Here is a 15,084-nt window from a genome sequence, read left to right as displayed (position 1 = left end):
AACTTCGGATCACGGTGCAAAAAATTAGCCCTCATACAGCCCCATACACGGAAAAATAAAAAAGTTATAGGGGTCAGAAGATGACAATTTTAAACATATTAATTTTCCTGCATGTAGTTATGATTTTTTCCAGAAGTCTGACAAAATCAAACCTATATAAGTAGGGTATCATTTTAATCGTAAGGACCTACAGAATAAAGATAGGGTGTCATTTTTACCGAAAAATGTACTACGTAGAAACGGAAGCCCCAAAAGTTACAAAACAGTGTTTTATTTTCAATTTTGTCGCACAATGATTTTTTTTTTCCGTTTCACCATAGATTTTTGGGCAAAATGACTGACGTCATTACAAAGTAGAATTAGTGGCACAAAAAATAAGCCATCATATGGATTTTTAGGTGCAAAATTGAAAGAGTTATGATTTTTTAAAGGCAACGAGCAAAAAACGAAAATGCAAAAACGGAAAAACCCCCGGTCCTTAAGGGGTTAATTAAAATGCTTTAATTTACATTTGAAAAACGGCCACTAGGGGTCTCCCTCCTAGTGGCCGGCTGCAGCCTGGCGTGACGTCACGCCTGAAAAAGGACTGATCAGACAGGCAGGGAGCGAGCGCATTGGGGGGGGGGGGGTTGTGATGGAGGGAACGGGGTATGGCGCGGGGGGAGGGAGACGGAGGGGACGGGCTAGGGCCGCATGTAACTAATAGTTTATCTACACAGGGTGCCTCCAGCTGTTTCAATACTATGCCAATAGATGTCAGGGCAAGCTGGGAGTTGTAGTGGTGAAACAGCTGGAGGCACCCTGTGTAGATGAACTAAGGGCGGAAGGCATTTTTAATATGTAAAAATATTAAGGGCAGGGAGGGGGTTAGGGATAGATTGGCAATAGGCAGGGACAGAAAAAAAAATAGGATGGTGGGAGCTACCCTTTTATTTTTATTTTTTTGTAAAAAAAAACAATAAATAATAAACATATTTGGTATTATCGCGTGCGTAAATTTACAAACTATAAAAATATAATGTTAATGATCCCCTATGGTGAATGACGTAAACATAAACAAAAATTAAAAAAGGCCCAAATTCCTGCTTTTTTGTCACATCAAACTGCAAAAAAATGTATTAACCCCTTAAGGACCAGGCCATTTTACACCTTAGGACCAGAGCGTTTTTTGAACATTTGACCACTGTCAATTTAAACATTAATAACTCTGGAATGATTTTAGTTATCATTCTGATTCCGAGATTGTTTTTTCGTGACATGTTCTACTTTAACATGGTGGTAATTTTTTGTGGTAACTTGCATCCTTTCTTGGGGAAAAATCCCCAAATTTGTATGTAGTGTGTGGTGCTTGGTGCTTGTAAAAAGTGTACAACAGTAATAGAAAAAAAAAAAAAAAAAGCTGCTGCCCAAAAAAAAAAAAGAGGTGGTGCACGCAGCTCCGTGAATCCCTAATAGGACCCGGGGTAACGGATCAGACCCTAATAGGACCCTGGGGGACCTATTAGGGGGTCAGGGGGGGATTTTTTTAAATTAAAAGAATGAAAAAAAAGCTGCGGCCAAAAAAAAAAGGATGGCGCACGCAGCTCCCTGAACCTCTAATAGGACCTGGGGTCAGGGATCAGACCCTAATAGGACCCTTGGGGACCTATTAGGGGGTTGGGGGGGGGGGACATTTAAAAAAAAACTTTTTTAACTTTATTAACTCCTACCTGTCCCTGCAATCCGCTGTCCCTATTCTAAGGCTGGTGAGGGGGCTCCGGAGCTCCGAGGGGGGATCCACGGTCTTCTCCTCACTGCTGCACCCACTGACTGAACACAGAGAGCTGGTGCAGCAGCGGGAAGGGACCGTTAACCCTTCCTCTGCCTCTATTGGTCAGACGATTGCCGGCCAAAAGTAGCGTTGCTGGGGAGGTGACAGTATTGTCACCTCTCCCCAGCAACGGCAGGTGATTGGCGGTGTATCGTACATCGCCGATCACCATCTAGTTCCGGGTCATCGGGTCACCACTGGCCCGAATGCCCGGAATCACTGCAGATCGGCCGCGCGATTCCCGGGACCCCCCTCGGTATTTGCCTCGGACGCCTGCTGAACGATTTCAGCAGGCGTCCGGTTTCGCAACCCGCCCGGCGAGCGGTGGGATGCGAAATTCACCAGGACGTATGAGTACGTGCCTGGTCCTTAAGACCCAGGGCGCAGGGACGTACTCATACGTGCCTGGTCCTTAAGGGGTTAAAAAGCAATCAAAAAGTCACATATATGCAAAAGGGGTACTAAAATAAACTACAGATCATGGCGCAAAATCAGCGTTCACACATCCCTGAATACATGGTTAGAGGTGGTCAAAATAGGGAAATTTTGATTTTGGAAAAAAAAGTTTGAGATTTTTTAAAAGCAGTACAATAATAGAAATGTATGCAACCATGGGTATCATTTTAATCGTATTGACCCAAATAATAAAGAAAACATATAATAACATTTTTACCGTAAGGTGTAAAGAGTGAAAACGAAACACAACTGGTAACACATACAACAAGCCCTCATATGGGTCTGTGAATGGAAATATAAAAAAAGTTATGGATTTTAGAAGACGAAGGAAAAAAGGAGAAGCAAAAATAAAATTGGCTGTGTCCTTAAGGCCAAGATGGGCTGTGTCCTTAAGGGGTTAAAAGGGTCTTCAGAATGCAATGCTTCTGGAGAGGGTGAAGAATAGGTGGGAAGAGTGTGGCTGGAAAAAAGTCATCTTGGTACTTCAAGCCAGATGAGGAAGAAAAGAGAAAATAAATGACTATGTTCATATAATGTTACCTAAGAGTCACTGGATGGTGGTTTTGGTTAAAAATACTGAGCACAATAATTTACTCATTTACTAAGAGTGTCGGGTTTTTACTAGTGTGAAATGTTGTTTCAGACTTGTAGGTTTTCTCTCTATTTACTATGGGGATTCACAGATTTATGGGAAAATCTTCTGATCAGCTTTTTCTAGGTGGAAATTTCCAGACATTTATTCACAGGATTTTCTCTAAATTCCATAGAAAATTGGTCGAGTTGTAAAACCATGCCCCTTTTTGGGTTAATGCCTCCTTCCAGTGAGATCACATCCCTTTTTTGGCTTTTCACAATGCAATGTGGGGTTTGTCAGATTTTTCTGGTGCAAACTGGTGCAGACATGTCACAGACACTAGATACGCCAAAATAACCCAACAAAAACTAGTTGGTTTTAGCTTAGTAAATGAGGGCCATTATGTGTGAATGTAGCCTTATTTAGTAATGTTATGATGGCAATGTGTGGTCATGGTGTGGTGGTATCATCCAATCACTATGTGGTGGAAAAATGTGGTCTTGGTGTAGCATAGTCCTTATTATTTTTCTTATGCTAACGCCCTCCCCCCCCAGCACCCCCACCCCATGTGAAAATCATGCATACCCCCCCCCCCCCTGTAGAAGCTATGTACTATTTAATATAAAATAACTAGTGAAAAAATCTGCATATTTCCTGTTATCTGTGGAATGTTTAATCTCATGATTGAGCTGATCGCTGCTCAAGGACAAAGTGACTTTGTACTAATCTGTTTGCTTGGACTCGTGTTCAGTATTTCACCTTGTTTTGTCTCTTTTCTATCAATAATAAAGCTAAATGTGACAACAGTTAACCTGTCATTAAATGGGAGTTTCTCACTACCACATTACATACCTTACATATATAAAATGTATTTTAAAATGTATTACATTTGTTTAAGTGTTTTTCTCACTATATGTTTTGTGTGTATTTAGTTCACACAAACAGTATGTGAAACATAGCTAATGTAACAGAAGCCGACAGATACACCCATCCACGTCTAGTTTTTGCATGTTATTGCTGCACTCAGGAAATGCAGTCTGGCCATAGGCAATGAATAGCACTCACTCACTGCCTGTGTAGGAAACAGGCAGAGAGCAAGTGCTATTCACTGCCTATAGTCAGACTGCACTTCCTGGGTTTTGTCTCCTGCCAGTCCAGCAAGAGACCAAAGTCTGTGCTTTTGAGCAGACGGAGTGCAGTCTGGACCAGAAGGTAGACCCCTAGTGGTGAGATTTATAAGGCCATAAAAGTGACATAAATTTTTTTTTTTACAGGGAGTAAATTACAAATCTTATTTTACCCGCTGTATCATATGCCAAATTTTTTTTATTTTTAGACATGCTTGTTGATGTCACCAGGTCTCATTCTTGGGACCCTCTGTGTTCATGAAATATAACCTGGGAAACTGGCAGCTATGCACTCCACTCCCTAGCCAGCCGTCAGATCCGACCTTTTCTCTGCCTAGACGTCTATGCAGAGAAAAGGTAGGATTTGCCTGCCAGCTGGGTAGACCTCCCGGCTTATATCTCCTGATATATATATATATATATATATACATATATATATATATATATATATATATATATATATATAGATTAGTTAGGAGTAGCCGTATTAGTCCAGTGATGCAAAAAGCAAAATCATCGGTAGTTGCAGTATCTTGTAATACCTTTTTTATTGGACTAACAAGATTTTGTAGAGACAAGCTTTCGGAATTCCTCCCTTTATCAAGTCATAAGCATTTCTGAGCTCACAAGCAGAAAACACAGGTTCTATCTCACAAAATATGCAGGGGTTAAAACAACATATGTGGAGAATGGACATTAAGTTGGGCCATAAATTGTATAGCAATAGGACGATAGATACAGATAAGGATGAGGAGGGGGGGGGGGGGGGCTGGAGAGCAGAGGTGAGAATGGTGGGTACGCTGGACAGACAATTTTACTACAGAGCCATAGACTGAAGATAAGACTTAGACAGGGGAGGGGGAGCAGGGGTGTGATGGGGTTAGAGCAGGGAGAGGGTGGAGAGTTTAGCAAAGGTTATAGGAAATTTTGATAATGGGATAAGAAGCTTAAATCCACATTAAAGGGGTACTCCGGTGAAAACCTTTTTTCTTTTAAATCAACTGGTGGCAGAAAGATAAACATATTTGTAAATTACTTCTATAAAAAAAATCTTAATCCTTCCTGTACTTATTAGCTGCTGAATACTACAGAGGAAATTCTTTTCTTTTTGGAATGCTCTCTGATGACATCCCGAGCACAGTTCTCTCTGCTGACGTTATTATAATAATAATAATGCTTTATTTATTGTTGTCCTTAGTGGGATTTGAACCCAAGTCCCCAGCACTGCAAGGCAGCAGTGCTAACCACTGAGCCACCATGCTGCCCTTAGCATACATCTGCTATGTATGGTTGCTAAAATGGACAGAGATGTCAGTAGAGAGCACTGTGCTCGTGATGTCTTCAGTGTTCCAAAAAGAAAGGAATTTCCTCTGTAGCATTCAGTAGCTAATAAGTACTGGAAGGATTAAGATTTTTTAATAGAAGTATTTTACAAATATGTTTAACTTTCTGCCACCAGTTGATTTAAAAGAAAAAAGGTTTTCACCGGAGTACCCCTTTAAGTCCTCTGTTCTTGGAGTCATAAAGAACTATCATTTTGGCTTCAAATGTCTTTCTTTCCTGGGTGTTCTTGAAGTTTCCTTTCAGGATCTTGATTTTGAGGTCCTGTAGGGAGTGACCTGTTTGGGTGAAATGGTGTCCAACTGGGGTGCAATGGTCCTTTTCTCTATGGTTGTTGATGGACGATCTGTGGAGGTTCATCCTTTTATTGAGTGGCTGACTGGTCTCACCAATGTAACATCCCAGGTCACACTTGGTGCATTGTATCATGTAGACTACATTCTCTGGATGAACCTCCACAGATCGTCCATCAACAACCATAGAGAAAAGGACTATTGCACCCCAGTTGGACACCATTTCACCCAAACAGGTCACTCCCTACAGGACCTCAAAATCAAGATCCAGAAAGGAAACTTCAAGAACACCCAGGAAAGAAAGACATTTGAAGCCAAAATGATAGTTCTTTATGACTCCAAGAACAGAGGACTTAATGTGGATTTAAGCTTCTTATCCCATTATCAAAATTTCCTATAACCTTTGCTAAACTCTCTACCCTCTCCCTGCTCTAACACCATCACACCCCTGCTCCCCCTCCCCTGTCTAGTCTTATCTTCAGTCTATGGCTCTATAGTAAAATTGTCTGTCCAGCGTAACCACCATTCTCACCTCTGCTCTCCAGCCCCCCCCCCCCCCCTCCTCATCCTTATCTGTATCTATCGTCCTATAGCTATACAATTTATGGCCCAACTTAATGTCCATTCTCCACTAATGTTGTTTTAACCCCTGCATATTTTGTGAGATAGAACCTGTGTTTTCTCCTTGTGAGCTCAGAAATGCTTATGACTTGATAAAGGGAGGAATCCCGAAAGCTTGTCTCTACAAAATCTTGTTAGTCCAATAAAAAAGGTATTATAAGATACTGCAACTACTGATGATTTTGCTTTTTATATATATATATATATATATATATATATATATATATATATATCCTGTTCACAGCAGGTCTGTGAGACCCGGGGAGATTATCAACTTTTCACATGTCTGAGAAACATGTCAAAGCTTGTTTTTAATGACAGGGACACTTTAAAGGTTTGTCCCATGAAGACAACCCTCTTCTGGATCTGGATATTCTAAGTCTTGACAACCACTGGGGAAACCCACATCTAACTAGAAATTTCCCTTGTCACAACCATTGCAGGATACATGTAAAATTACATGGAGGCCAATCCAACAAAAAGCTTTTCATGTAATTCATGGATAAGACAGTTTAAAGTATTTTGGTCAGTATTTTGCTCAAGACTTTGCTAACATAGAAAAAGGTGGATTTTTGCATTACAGTTTTTTCTCTGTCTGTTACACTCCTGGTTTTGGTTAAAAAATACTGAGGAAAATACCACGTGTGAACATAGCCCTAGGAAAAAAAATTACATGTGGCACACATGCTAAGGAAATGTCCACCAACATCTTGCTTGGTTTGGGACTCCCCAACGAGCATGGACAAGCGTGTGGTAGTGATCTTTGTCTTGCTGCCCTATAGACTTATAATGGAAATAAAGCGTTCTACTGTTCTTCTGATTGGTGGGGGTCTGATAAAGTTATAGTCTGAGCAGTCCCAGGCTTCTTTTCCCTGCCCCACCAGCCTTGAATGATCCAGGGGCGGACTGACAGGTTGGGCACTCGGGCACCCTGAATTTGCTGCTTCTTAAAGGGGTTCTCCGGTGCTGAAACATAAGATGCCTGATCGCGGGAGTCCCGCCGCTGGGGACCCCCGGGATCATGCACGCGGCACCCCGTTTGTAATCAGTCCCCAGAGCGTGTTCTCAGGCATCTTATCCCCTATCCTTTGGATAGGGGATAAGATGTTGAAGCACCGGAGTACCCCTTTAAGATCGGGGAGCATGCAAGCTACATTTTGCATCATTTCTTATACTCTAGTCACCTCCAGAGCTGCACTCCCTATTCTGTTGTTACATCATGTCTTATCCTCCAGTCATCTCCAGAGCTGCACTCTCTATTCTGTTGTTACATCATGTCTTATCCTCCTGTCATCTCCAGAGCTGCACTCACTATTCTGTTGTTACATCATGTCTTATCCTCCTGTCATCTCCAGAGCTGCACTCACTATTCTGTTGTTACATCATGTCTTATCCTCCTGTCATCTCCAGAGCTGCACTCACTATTCTGTTGTTACATCATGTCTTATCCTCCTGTCATCTCCAGAGCTGCACTCACTATTCTGTTGTTACATCATGTCTTATCCTCCTGTCATCTCCAGAGCTGCACTCACTATTCTGTTGTTACATCATGTCTTATCCTCCTGTCATCTCCAGAGCTGCACTCTCTATTCTGTTGAAACATCATGTCTTATCCTCCAGTGACCTTCAGAGCTGCAGTCACTATTCTGCTGTTACATCATATCTTATACTCTAGTCACCTACAGAGCTGAAAGCACTATTCTGCTGTTACAGAATGTCATCCTCCTATTACCACCAGAGCTGAATTTACTATTCTACTTTTATAATATGTGTTATATTGCAATCAACCCCAGAGATAGAATTATGATTGCTATAATCACACTCCTATCACTCTCAGGAAGGGCCCAGGTACCACCCGCTGGGGGAGGGTGCAACGCCAAATCACAATTCACTGCTTTGTAACTTACAAGCTGTAAATGTATTGTACTGTACAGGGGTACTGCATCAACATACACTTACAGCCTATACTCACTGCTGTGATGCCTACACTTACAGCCTATACTCACTGCTGTGCTGCCTACACTTACAGCCTATACTCACTGCTGTGCTGCCTACACTTACAGCCTGTACTCACTGCTGTGCTGCCTACACTTACAGCCTGTACTCACTGTTCACACTGGGGGGAAGAATCAGTTCAGAGACTCCACCTTCCCTGTTACCGTACATCAGTGAGACAGGCAGCGTCAGCTTTGCAACTCCCTTCTGGATGATGATTTAATTCCAATAGGAGTGTGGTGTCACCATGTTCCTGTCACAGAGAGATCTCTGCATGTACAGGCTGTGTAAGCGTGACAGGAGTGTGAAACCTCAATACTATCACCCTCTGCAGACTGTACAGTAGAAAAAATACATTATATTGTATGTGGGCGGTTCATCTATAAAAGGTATTGCTTGCACACGGGGGGATCCATGAGGTGACAGTTCACCCCCATACAGCTCTCTACTTATATGCATATAGGTGGAGGTCTATGAATTCAGGCTGGTGAGGCAGACAGAAGCCACTGGGGACCTCCTCGATGACTTGTGGTTCAGGTAGCGGGAAAGCATTAACGGGCTCTCTTTAAAATGAACAGGTAATATTTGCCTATAACTGCAAGGTTGGCCCCATAGTCAGTTTTAGTGGTGAACTCTAGGTACTCCATTCTAAAACTACCTTTAAACATTGCTAAGTAGTATAACTGACGATTTAGACCAGACAGATGGAACAAATAACTTATAGATCACTCATTCACCCATTAAACAGATGTATGTTCCAATAGAAAATAAGTAATGATACATACCTGACCTAGAACAGATAATATCAAAGAACTTTTACCACACCCAACGCTCCCGCAGATTCCTACAAGTTTGCCCTGCAGAAATACAATTTTTAAGAAATTAAGTTTTCTGTAAACTATGCAGCGATAAATATGTGAACTGATTCATGTGAAAATGACAATAATTTGAAGTATATACAATTTATTCATAGATATAAGATGAAGCCAAATCCTTACTTTTGTTGCACTAAATATACAAGAATCCAAACGATACCCTACAAGAAAGGTTTTTGAAGTATACGAGGATGGATGCCCACAATAACAACATACTCCACAGAACAGATTCATATAAGTGTCTCTACAATATTGAGCAAGCATAAGTTATATCATCTTTGATAAACCAAAGTCCAGTCCTAAGGTACCATATATACTTGAGTATTAGCCGTTCCGAATATAAGCCGAGGCCCCTAATTTCACCTAGGAAAAGTTATTGACTCGACTATAAGCCTAGGGTGGGAAATACATCATCCCCCCCAATGTCATCATCCCCCCCTGTCATCATCCAGACCCCCTTCATTAACACCCCCGTCATCATCACCCACCGTCATTATCACCCTCATCATCATCACCCTGTCATTATCACCCCGCCATCATCACCCTGTCATCATCACCCTGTCATTAACACTCTGTCATTATCACCCTGTCATTATCTCCCTCATCAACATCACCCTGTCATTATCACCCTGTCATTATTCCCCCGTCATCATCACCCTGTCATTATCACCCACGTCATCATCCCCCTCATCATCATCCCCCTCGTCATCATCCCCCCTTCATCATCACCGCCTGTCCATTCCTTCATCATCATCCAGACCCCCCCTTTTGTTTTCTATTCACCTCCCCAGTTGTTGCTTTCTTGGTGGAAAGGAAGGGTGAGCTGGTCCGGGCCGTCCATCTTCGGCCATCTATGCTGCAGGGACCATCCGGTGGGGAGGGTTAATCGTTACGGGGTGTCCATCTTCACCGGGAGGCCCTCTTCTCCGCTCCGGGCCGGCCACGGACTAGTGACGTTGCGTTGACGCGCGGGGACGTACGTGCGCAGCAGACGTAGTGACATCTATGCACATGAACGTCCCTGCACGGTGGTGTCAATGCAGCGTCTCTAGTTCGGGGCCGGCCCGGAGCGGAGAAGAGGGCCTCCCGGTGAAGATGGACAGCCCGGAACGACTAACTCTCCCCACTGTACGGTCCCTGCAGCATAGATGGCCGAAGATGGATGGCCTGGCCCATCACCTCACAGCTAAGCCAGAAGCGTTTTTTCTTCACTCGAGTAGAAGCCGAGGGGGGGCGTTTTCTGCACGAAAAATCATGCTGAAAAACTCGGCTTATATTCGAGTATATACGGTAAATAAGACTGTAACAGATATAACATTAAAACCACTGGCCTAATATTCCCCAAGTAAGCAACATGCAAATGTTCAGCTGAACCCAGCTGTTTACATGATGTAGAAAGTATATTTTATCAGATCAGGACAACTTCTTTCACTGCTCCAAGGTCCAGTTCTAAGCTCACAAGTCTAATGTAGTCACTTTTGGTGCTCGACACGTATCAACATGGCCACTCTGACATAAGGAAGGGCCCATTCACACAGCAGATTTTCCAAAAGGAATCCGGTAAATCCGGATTTTCCAAAAGGAATCATCTGAAAAAATGTTTATTCTGGACTCTGGCTGAAAAAATTAACATGTTTATTCTTTCTGCGGAAACGCATTGCCATCTATGGAAATGGCACATTTCTGAGCAATCCTTGTTCCGGCTTCTTCTGCCAGTACCTGATGCTACGGAATGTCAGGTGGGAATTTTTAAAAGCCAAAAATTCCAATGTATGAAAGGGTTCCCAAGGTCTGGTTCACACAGACAAAAATGCAAGGAATGCACATTTGCACGAACCAGCGGGTGCTAGGACCTCTGGAAAATGGGCTGTCTCATAGAGAGCAATGCATTTCCAAGCGTAATCATCAAAAATAATAGACAAGTCTAACTGCGGATGCCAGAATGGGGATTCCGCCCTGAGCACAGTGCAGCAGAATCCCATTGAAATGAATGGGACTCTGCTGCAGCGTAATGTCTGTGCGGAATATTCCAGGGTGTACACAGGGTGCATTCACACAAGAGTATTACCTTTCAAACTGGCAGCGTGTTTTCCACTGCGAGTCTGAAAGAGGGCAGGCTGTCCACAGCAGATTTTCAGCTGAGGATTTGCACTGTTGAAATGTCAATGAGGTTTGTGGCGGATTTTCCGGAGCAGAGATTTAGATTCTGCTGCCAAAAAATAAAAATAAAAAGCTGAATTAATTTCAAACTCGCTGCAAGAAACACACTGCAAGTTTGAAATTAAATATGCCAGTGTGAACGAGCCCTTACAGTGTGAGGCTAGAAGGCACTGGAGAGAAGCCCAAAAACAAGGTTGAAAAGGACCATGACCTCACCCATACCTGGGCAGGCTGTTTGTGTCCTGCAGGAAGCAGGTGGACTGTGAACCAGTAAGGCTAGGTTCACACTACGGAATTTCCGCCTGCAATTTCGCTTTGAAATTGCAGGCAGAAATTCCGCTTTCTAGTGAATTCTTCTAGTGAATGCTGCTCATTCTTCACGCGGAAATACTCGCGGAACACATTGCAGTCTATTGGAGATTGCAGTGTCCGCGCATTCCTGGCCGCACTCGGAATCTCCGGGCGGTCATTTTCAGCCCAGAGATTCCGCAGTGTGAACCTAGCCTAAGCTCTGAAATTGCAGGCAGAAATTTTGCTTACTAAAATGTGTAGTATAGTGAATAGGTTTTCCATTCACCAATGAATTTTTGAAGCAGAATTTGTGAATGGAAAATCAGCTTTAACCCCTTAACGACGCAGGACGTATATTTACGTCCTGCGCCGGCTCCAGCGATATGAAGCGGGATCGCGCCGCGATCCCGCATCATATCGCGTCGGTCCCGGCGCTAATCAACGGCCGGGACCCGCGGCTAATACCACACATCGCCGATCGCGGCGATGTGCGGTATTAACCCTTTAGAAGCGGCGGTAAAAGCTGACCGCCGCTTCTAAAGTGAAACTGAAAGTATCCCGGCTGCTCAGCCGGGCTGTTCGGGACCGCCGCGGTGAAATCGCGGCGTCCCGAACAGCTGATCGGACACTGGGAGGGCTCTTACCTGCCTCCTCGGTGTCCGATCGACGAATGACTGCTCCGTGCCCTATGGGACCTATAACACTGCAAAAAAAAAGTTAAAAAAAAGTGTTAATAAAGGTCATTTAACCCCTTCCCTAATAAAAGTTTGAATCACCCCCCTTTTCTCATAAAAAAAATAAAACAGTGTAAAAAAAATAAATAAATAAACACATGTGGTATCCCCGCGTGCGTAAATGTCCGAACTATAAAATTATATCATTAATTAAGCCGTACGGTCAATGACGTACGCGCAAAAAAATTCCAAAGTCCAAAAAAGCGTATTTTGGTCACTTTTTATAACAGTAAAAAATGAATAAAAAGTGATCAAAAAGTCCGATCAAAACAAAAATCATACTGATAAAAACTTCAGATCACGGCGCAAAAAATGAGTCCTCATACCGCCCCGTACTTGGAAAAATAAAAAAGTTATAGGGGTCAGAAGATGACATTTTTAAACGTATAAACTTTCCTGCATGTAGTTATGATTTTTTCCAGATGTGCGACAAAATCAAACCTATACAAGTAGGGTATCATTTTAACCGTATGGACCTACAGAATAATGATAAGGTGTAATTTTTACCGAAATATGCACTGCGTAGAAACGGAAGCCCCCAAAAGTTACAAAATGGCGTTTTTTTTTTATTTTGTCGCACAATGATTTTTTTTTCCGTTTCGCCGTGCATTTTTGGGTAAAATGACTAATGTCACTGCAAAGTAGAATTGGCGATGCAAAAAATAAGCCATAATATGGATTTTTAGGTGGAAAATTGAAAGGGTTATGATTTTTAAAAGGTAAGGAGGAAAAAACGAAAGTGCAAAAACGGAAAAACCCTGAGTCCTTAAGGGGTTAAAATATCCGCCTGAAGAATGGCGTTGCTAATTCTTCAGGCGGATATACTCGCGGAACACATTTCAGTCTTTTGGGGACTGCAATGTCTGTGGGTCCTAGCTGGCCGCACTCGGAATCTCTAGACGGAAATTTTCTGTCTGGAGATTCCAGAGTCTGAACCAGAGGGTATGTTCACACAAGTGGATCCCCAGCGTGTATTACTTTGGAACTTTTAGTGCAGAGAAATTTTATGTACCCTTCTCAAGATCTGTGGTTCCACACAATCCTGTCTCTGAACTTTTCAGCCATTTCTTTCCTCCTCATGGCTTGATTTTTTTGCTCTGATTTACCGTACATTGTCAGCTGTGAGACCTTCTATAGACAGGGCTGTGTCTTTCCATAAGATGAACTGCCTTCATGCTACCATTTTTTTTATGATGTTAAGTTCTTGGTAGAAACTCTTCACCTCATGTTAGAATTTGCATATTAGTACTGTACAAACAAAAGGTGATAGAAGATAGGGCAATATACTAAATAACATAAATTACCTTTTGCAGAGAAAAGCTAATGTTGTGTAGTACAGGTAAACCCATTGATATAGGAATAGCCAAGCTATTAGTGGAAAACGAAGTTTGTTTTGCTTCAGAAGTATAGATAACTGGATTTCCATTAGTTAAACATTTATCTGTCAGATCTGCCGAATGAAGCTGAATAAGTTGTCTTTTAGCTGCTTGATCTTCTGATGTATGAGTTTTCATATCCTTACATGTATCCAGTTCTGCTGACTTCCACGTCAAATATGCATCTCGAAATTCAACAACAGAATAGGGCTCTATTTTCTCATTATTCTTAGTATCAATTTCTTCCATTAAGAATAATCTCTGTTATTTAAAATAAAGAAAAAAAGAAAATACAAATAAAACAACATAGTAAGCAAAACAAACATATAAAATACATAATGTACAATTTGTCTATATTAAAAATGTTCCTTTATTCGGTTGATTTTAGTAGATTTACAGAGCATATTAGTAAAATAATCTGTAAAATTAATGTACACTCTCAATCAGGAAATAACAAACAATCTGATCTAGTAAATTGTACCTGTCGTCAACAAAAACTTTTGATATAATGTAGATAATACCATTATATAAATATTTGTAATATACATTGGTCAAAAAAATTTGTATATTTTTGGGTGAAAAAATGCTGTCCCTGTGGCTATTGCCTGCGTGTCTCTATGAGGAGTCCAAATACAGGAAGTGAGGGTGGGACAAGCAGGGCTCTGTGCAGGTCCTGGCTTGCCAATCATCCTGAGGTGTGAGCCAGGAGTGTGTCATAGAGCCTTAGTGCACACTGTCCTGCTCGTCCTGCCCTACCTTCCATATTTGGACTCCTCATAGAGACACACATGCAATAGATGCAGGGACAAAAATATAGCCATTCTTTAACCAATGTATATTACAAATATACATAAAATAATATTATCTACATTATATAAAAAGTTTTTGTTAAGGACACTTTAATTCTTGGAATTAGCTAAATGCAACCTTAGATGAACAGTAACACATGAAATTGTGTCATTTGATTATTTATTTATTTAACAAAAAATAGACGACAATGCAGAAGCAATGTGTTAAAAATTAAGTTCTACTACATCTATATGAATTAAGAGGGTAAATAGCAGCTATGTGCTGCTAATTAAATGCCTTTGATTATTTTTCCATCAATATGTTTGACCTTCACTATCAAAGCAGAGGGGTGAATCTCTGCGCAATGACCCCTTACAAAATCTGTGCCTTTCTGTTGGGAGCCAAAAAATGGTGAAGACTAGGACGAGATGACGGTGCCTTCCATCGCTTTAATAAAAACTTGCCAGAGTAGAATAAAATCTAAAAGCAGTTTTTATTATAAAATGCAACTTAAAAGTTTTGAATCGGGACCGGATTCTTCATCAGGCATATGTCTTACAGATAAAAAGCGCGCCAGCTTTAAATGTACAATGCTGAAGTGCTGCCGAGTCACAAGGTCATGGGGCAGGAGGGTACATTTAC

General features: G+C 41.8%; 1 protein-coding gene across 4 annotated transcripts in view; it reads right to left on the bottom strand.

The window, feature by feature from the left end:
• LOC130355603 (ATP-binding cassette sub-family C member 5-like) overlaps positions 1 to 15,084 on the bottom strand; it is a 136,237-nt gene that overhangs the window by 81,047 nt on the left and 40,106 nt on the right. For all 4 annotated transcript variants that reach the window (XM_056555951.1, XM_056555952.1, XM_056555954.1 and 1 more), the window contains 2 exons: positions 13,582 to 13,914; positions 9,003 to 9,074 (listed from right to left, as the gene is read on the bottom strand). In XM_056555951.1, coding sequence (XP_056411926.1) covers positions 9,003 to 9,074; positions 13,582 to 13,914 — 405 coding nt within the window. The remainder of the gene's footprint in view (positions 1 to 9,002; positions 9,075 to 13,581; positions 13,915 to 15,084) is intronic.

This window comes from Hyla sarda, chromosome 2, assembly GCF_029499605.1.
Source record: "Hyla sarda isolate aHylSar1 chromosome 2, aHylSar1.hap1, whole genome shotgun sequence".
Classification (NCBI taxonomy): domain Eukaryota; kingdom Metazoa; phylum Chordata; class Amphibia; order Anura; family Hylidae; genus Hyla; species Hyla sarda.
This window is presented reverse-complemented; position numbering and strand designations above follow the sequence as displayed.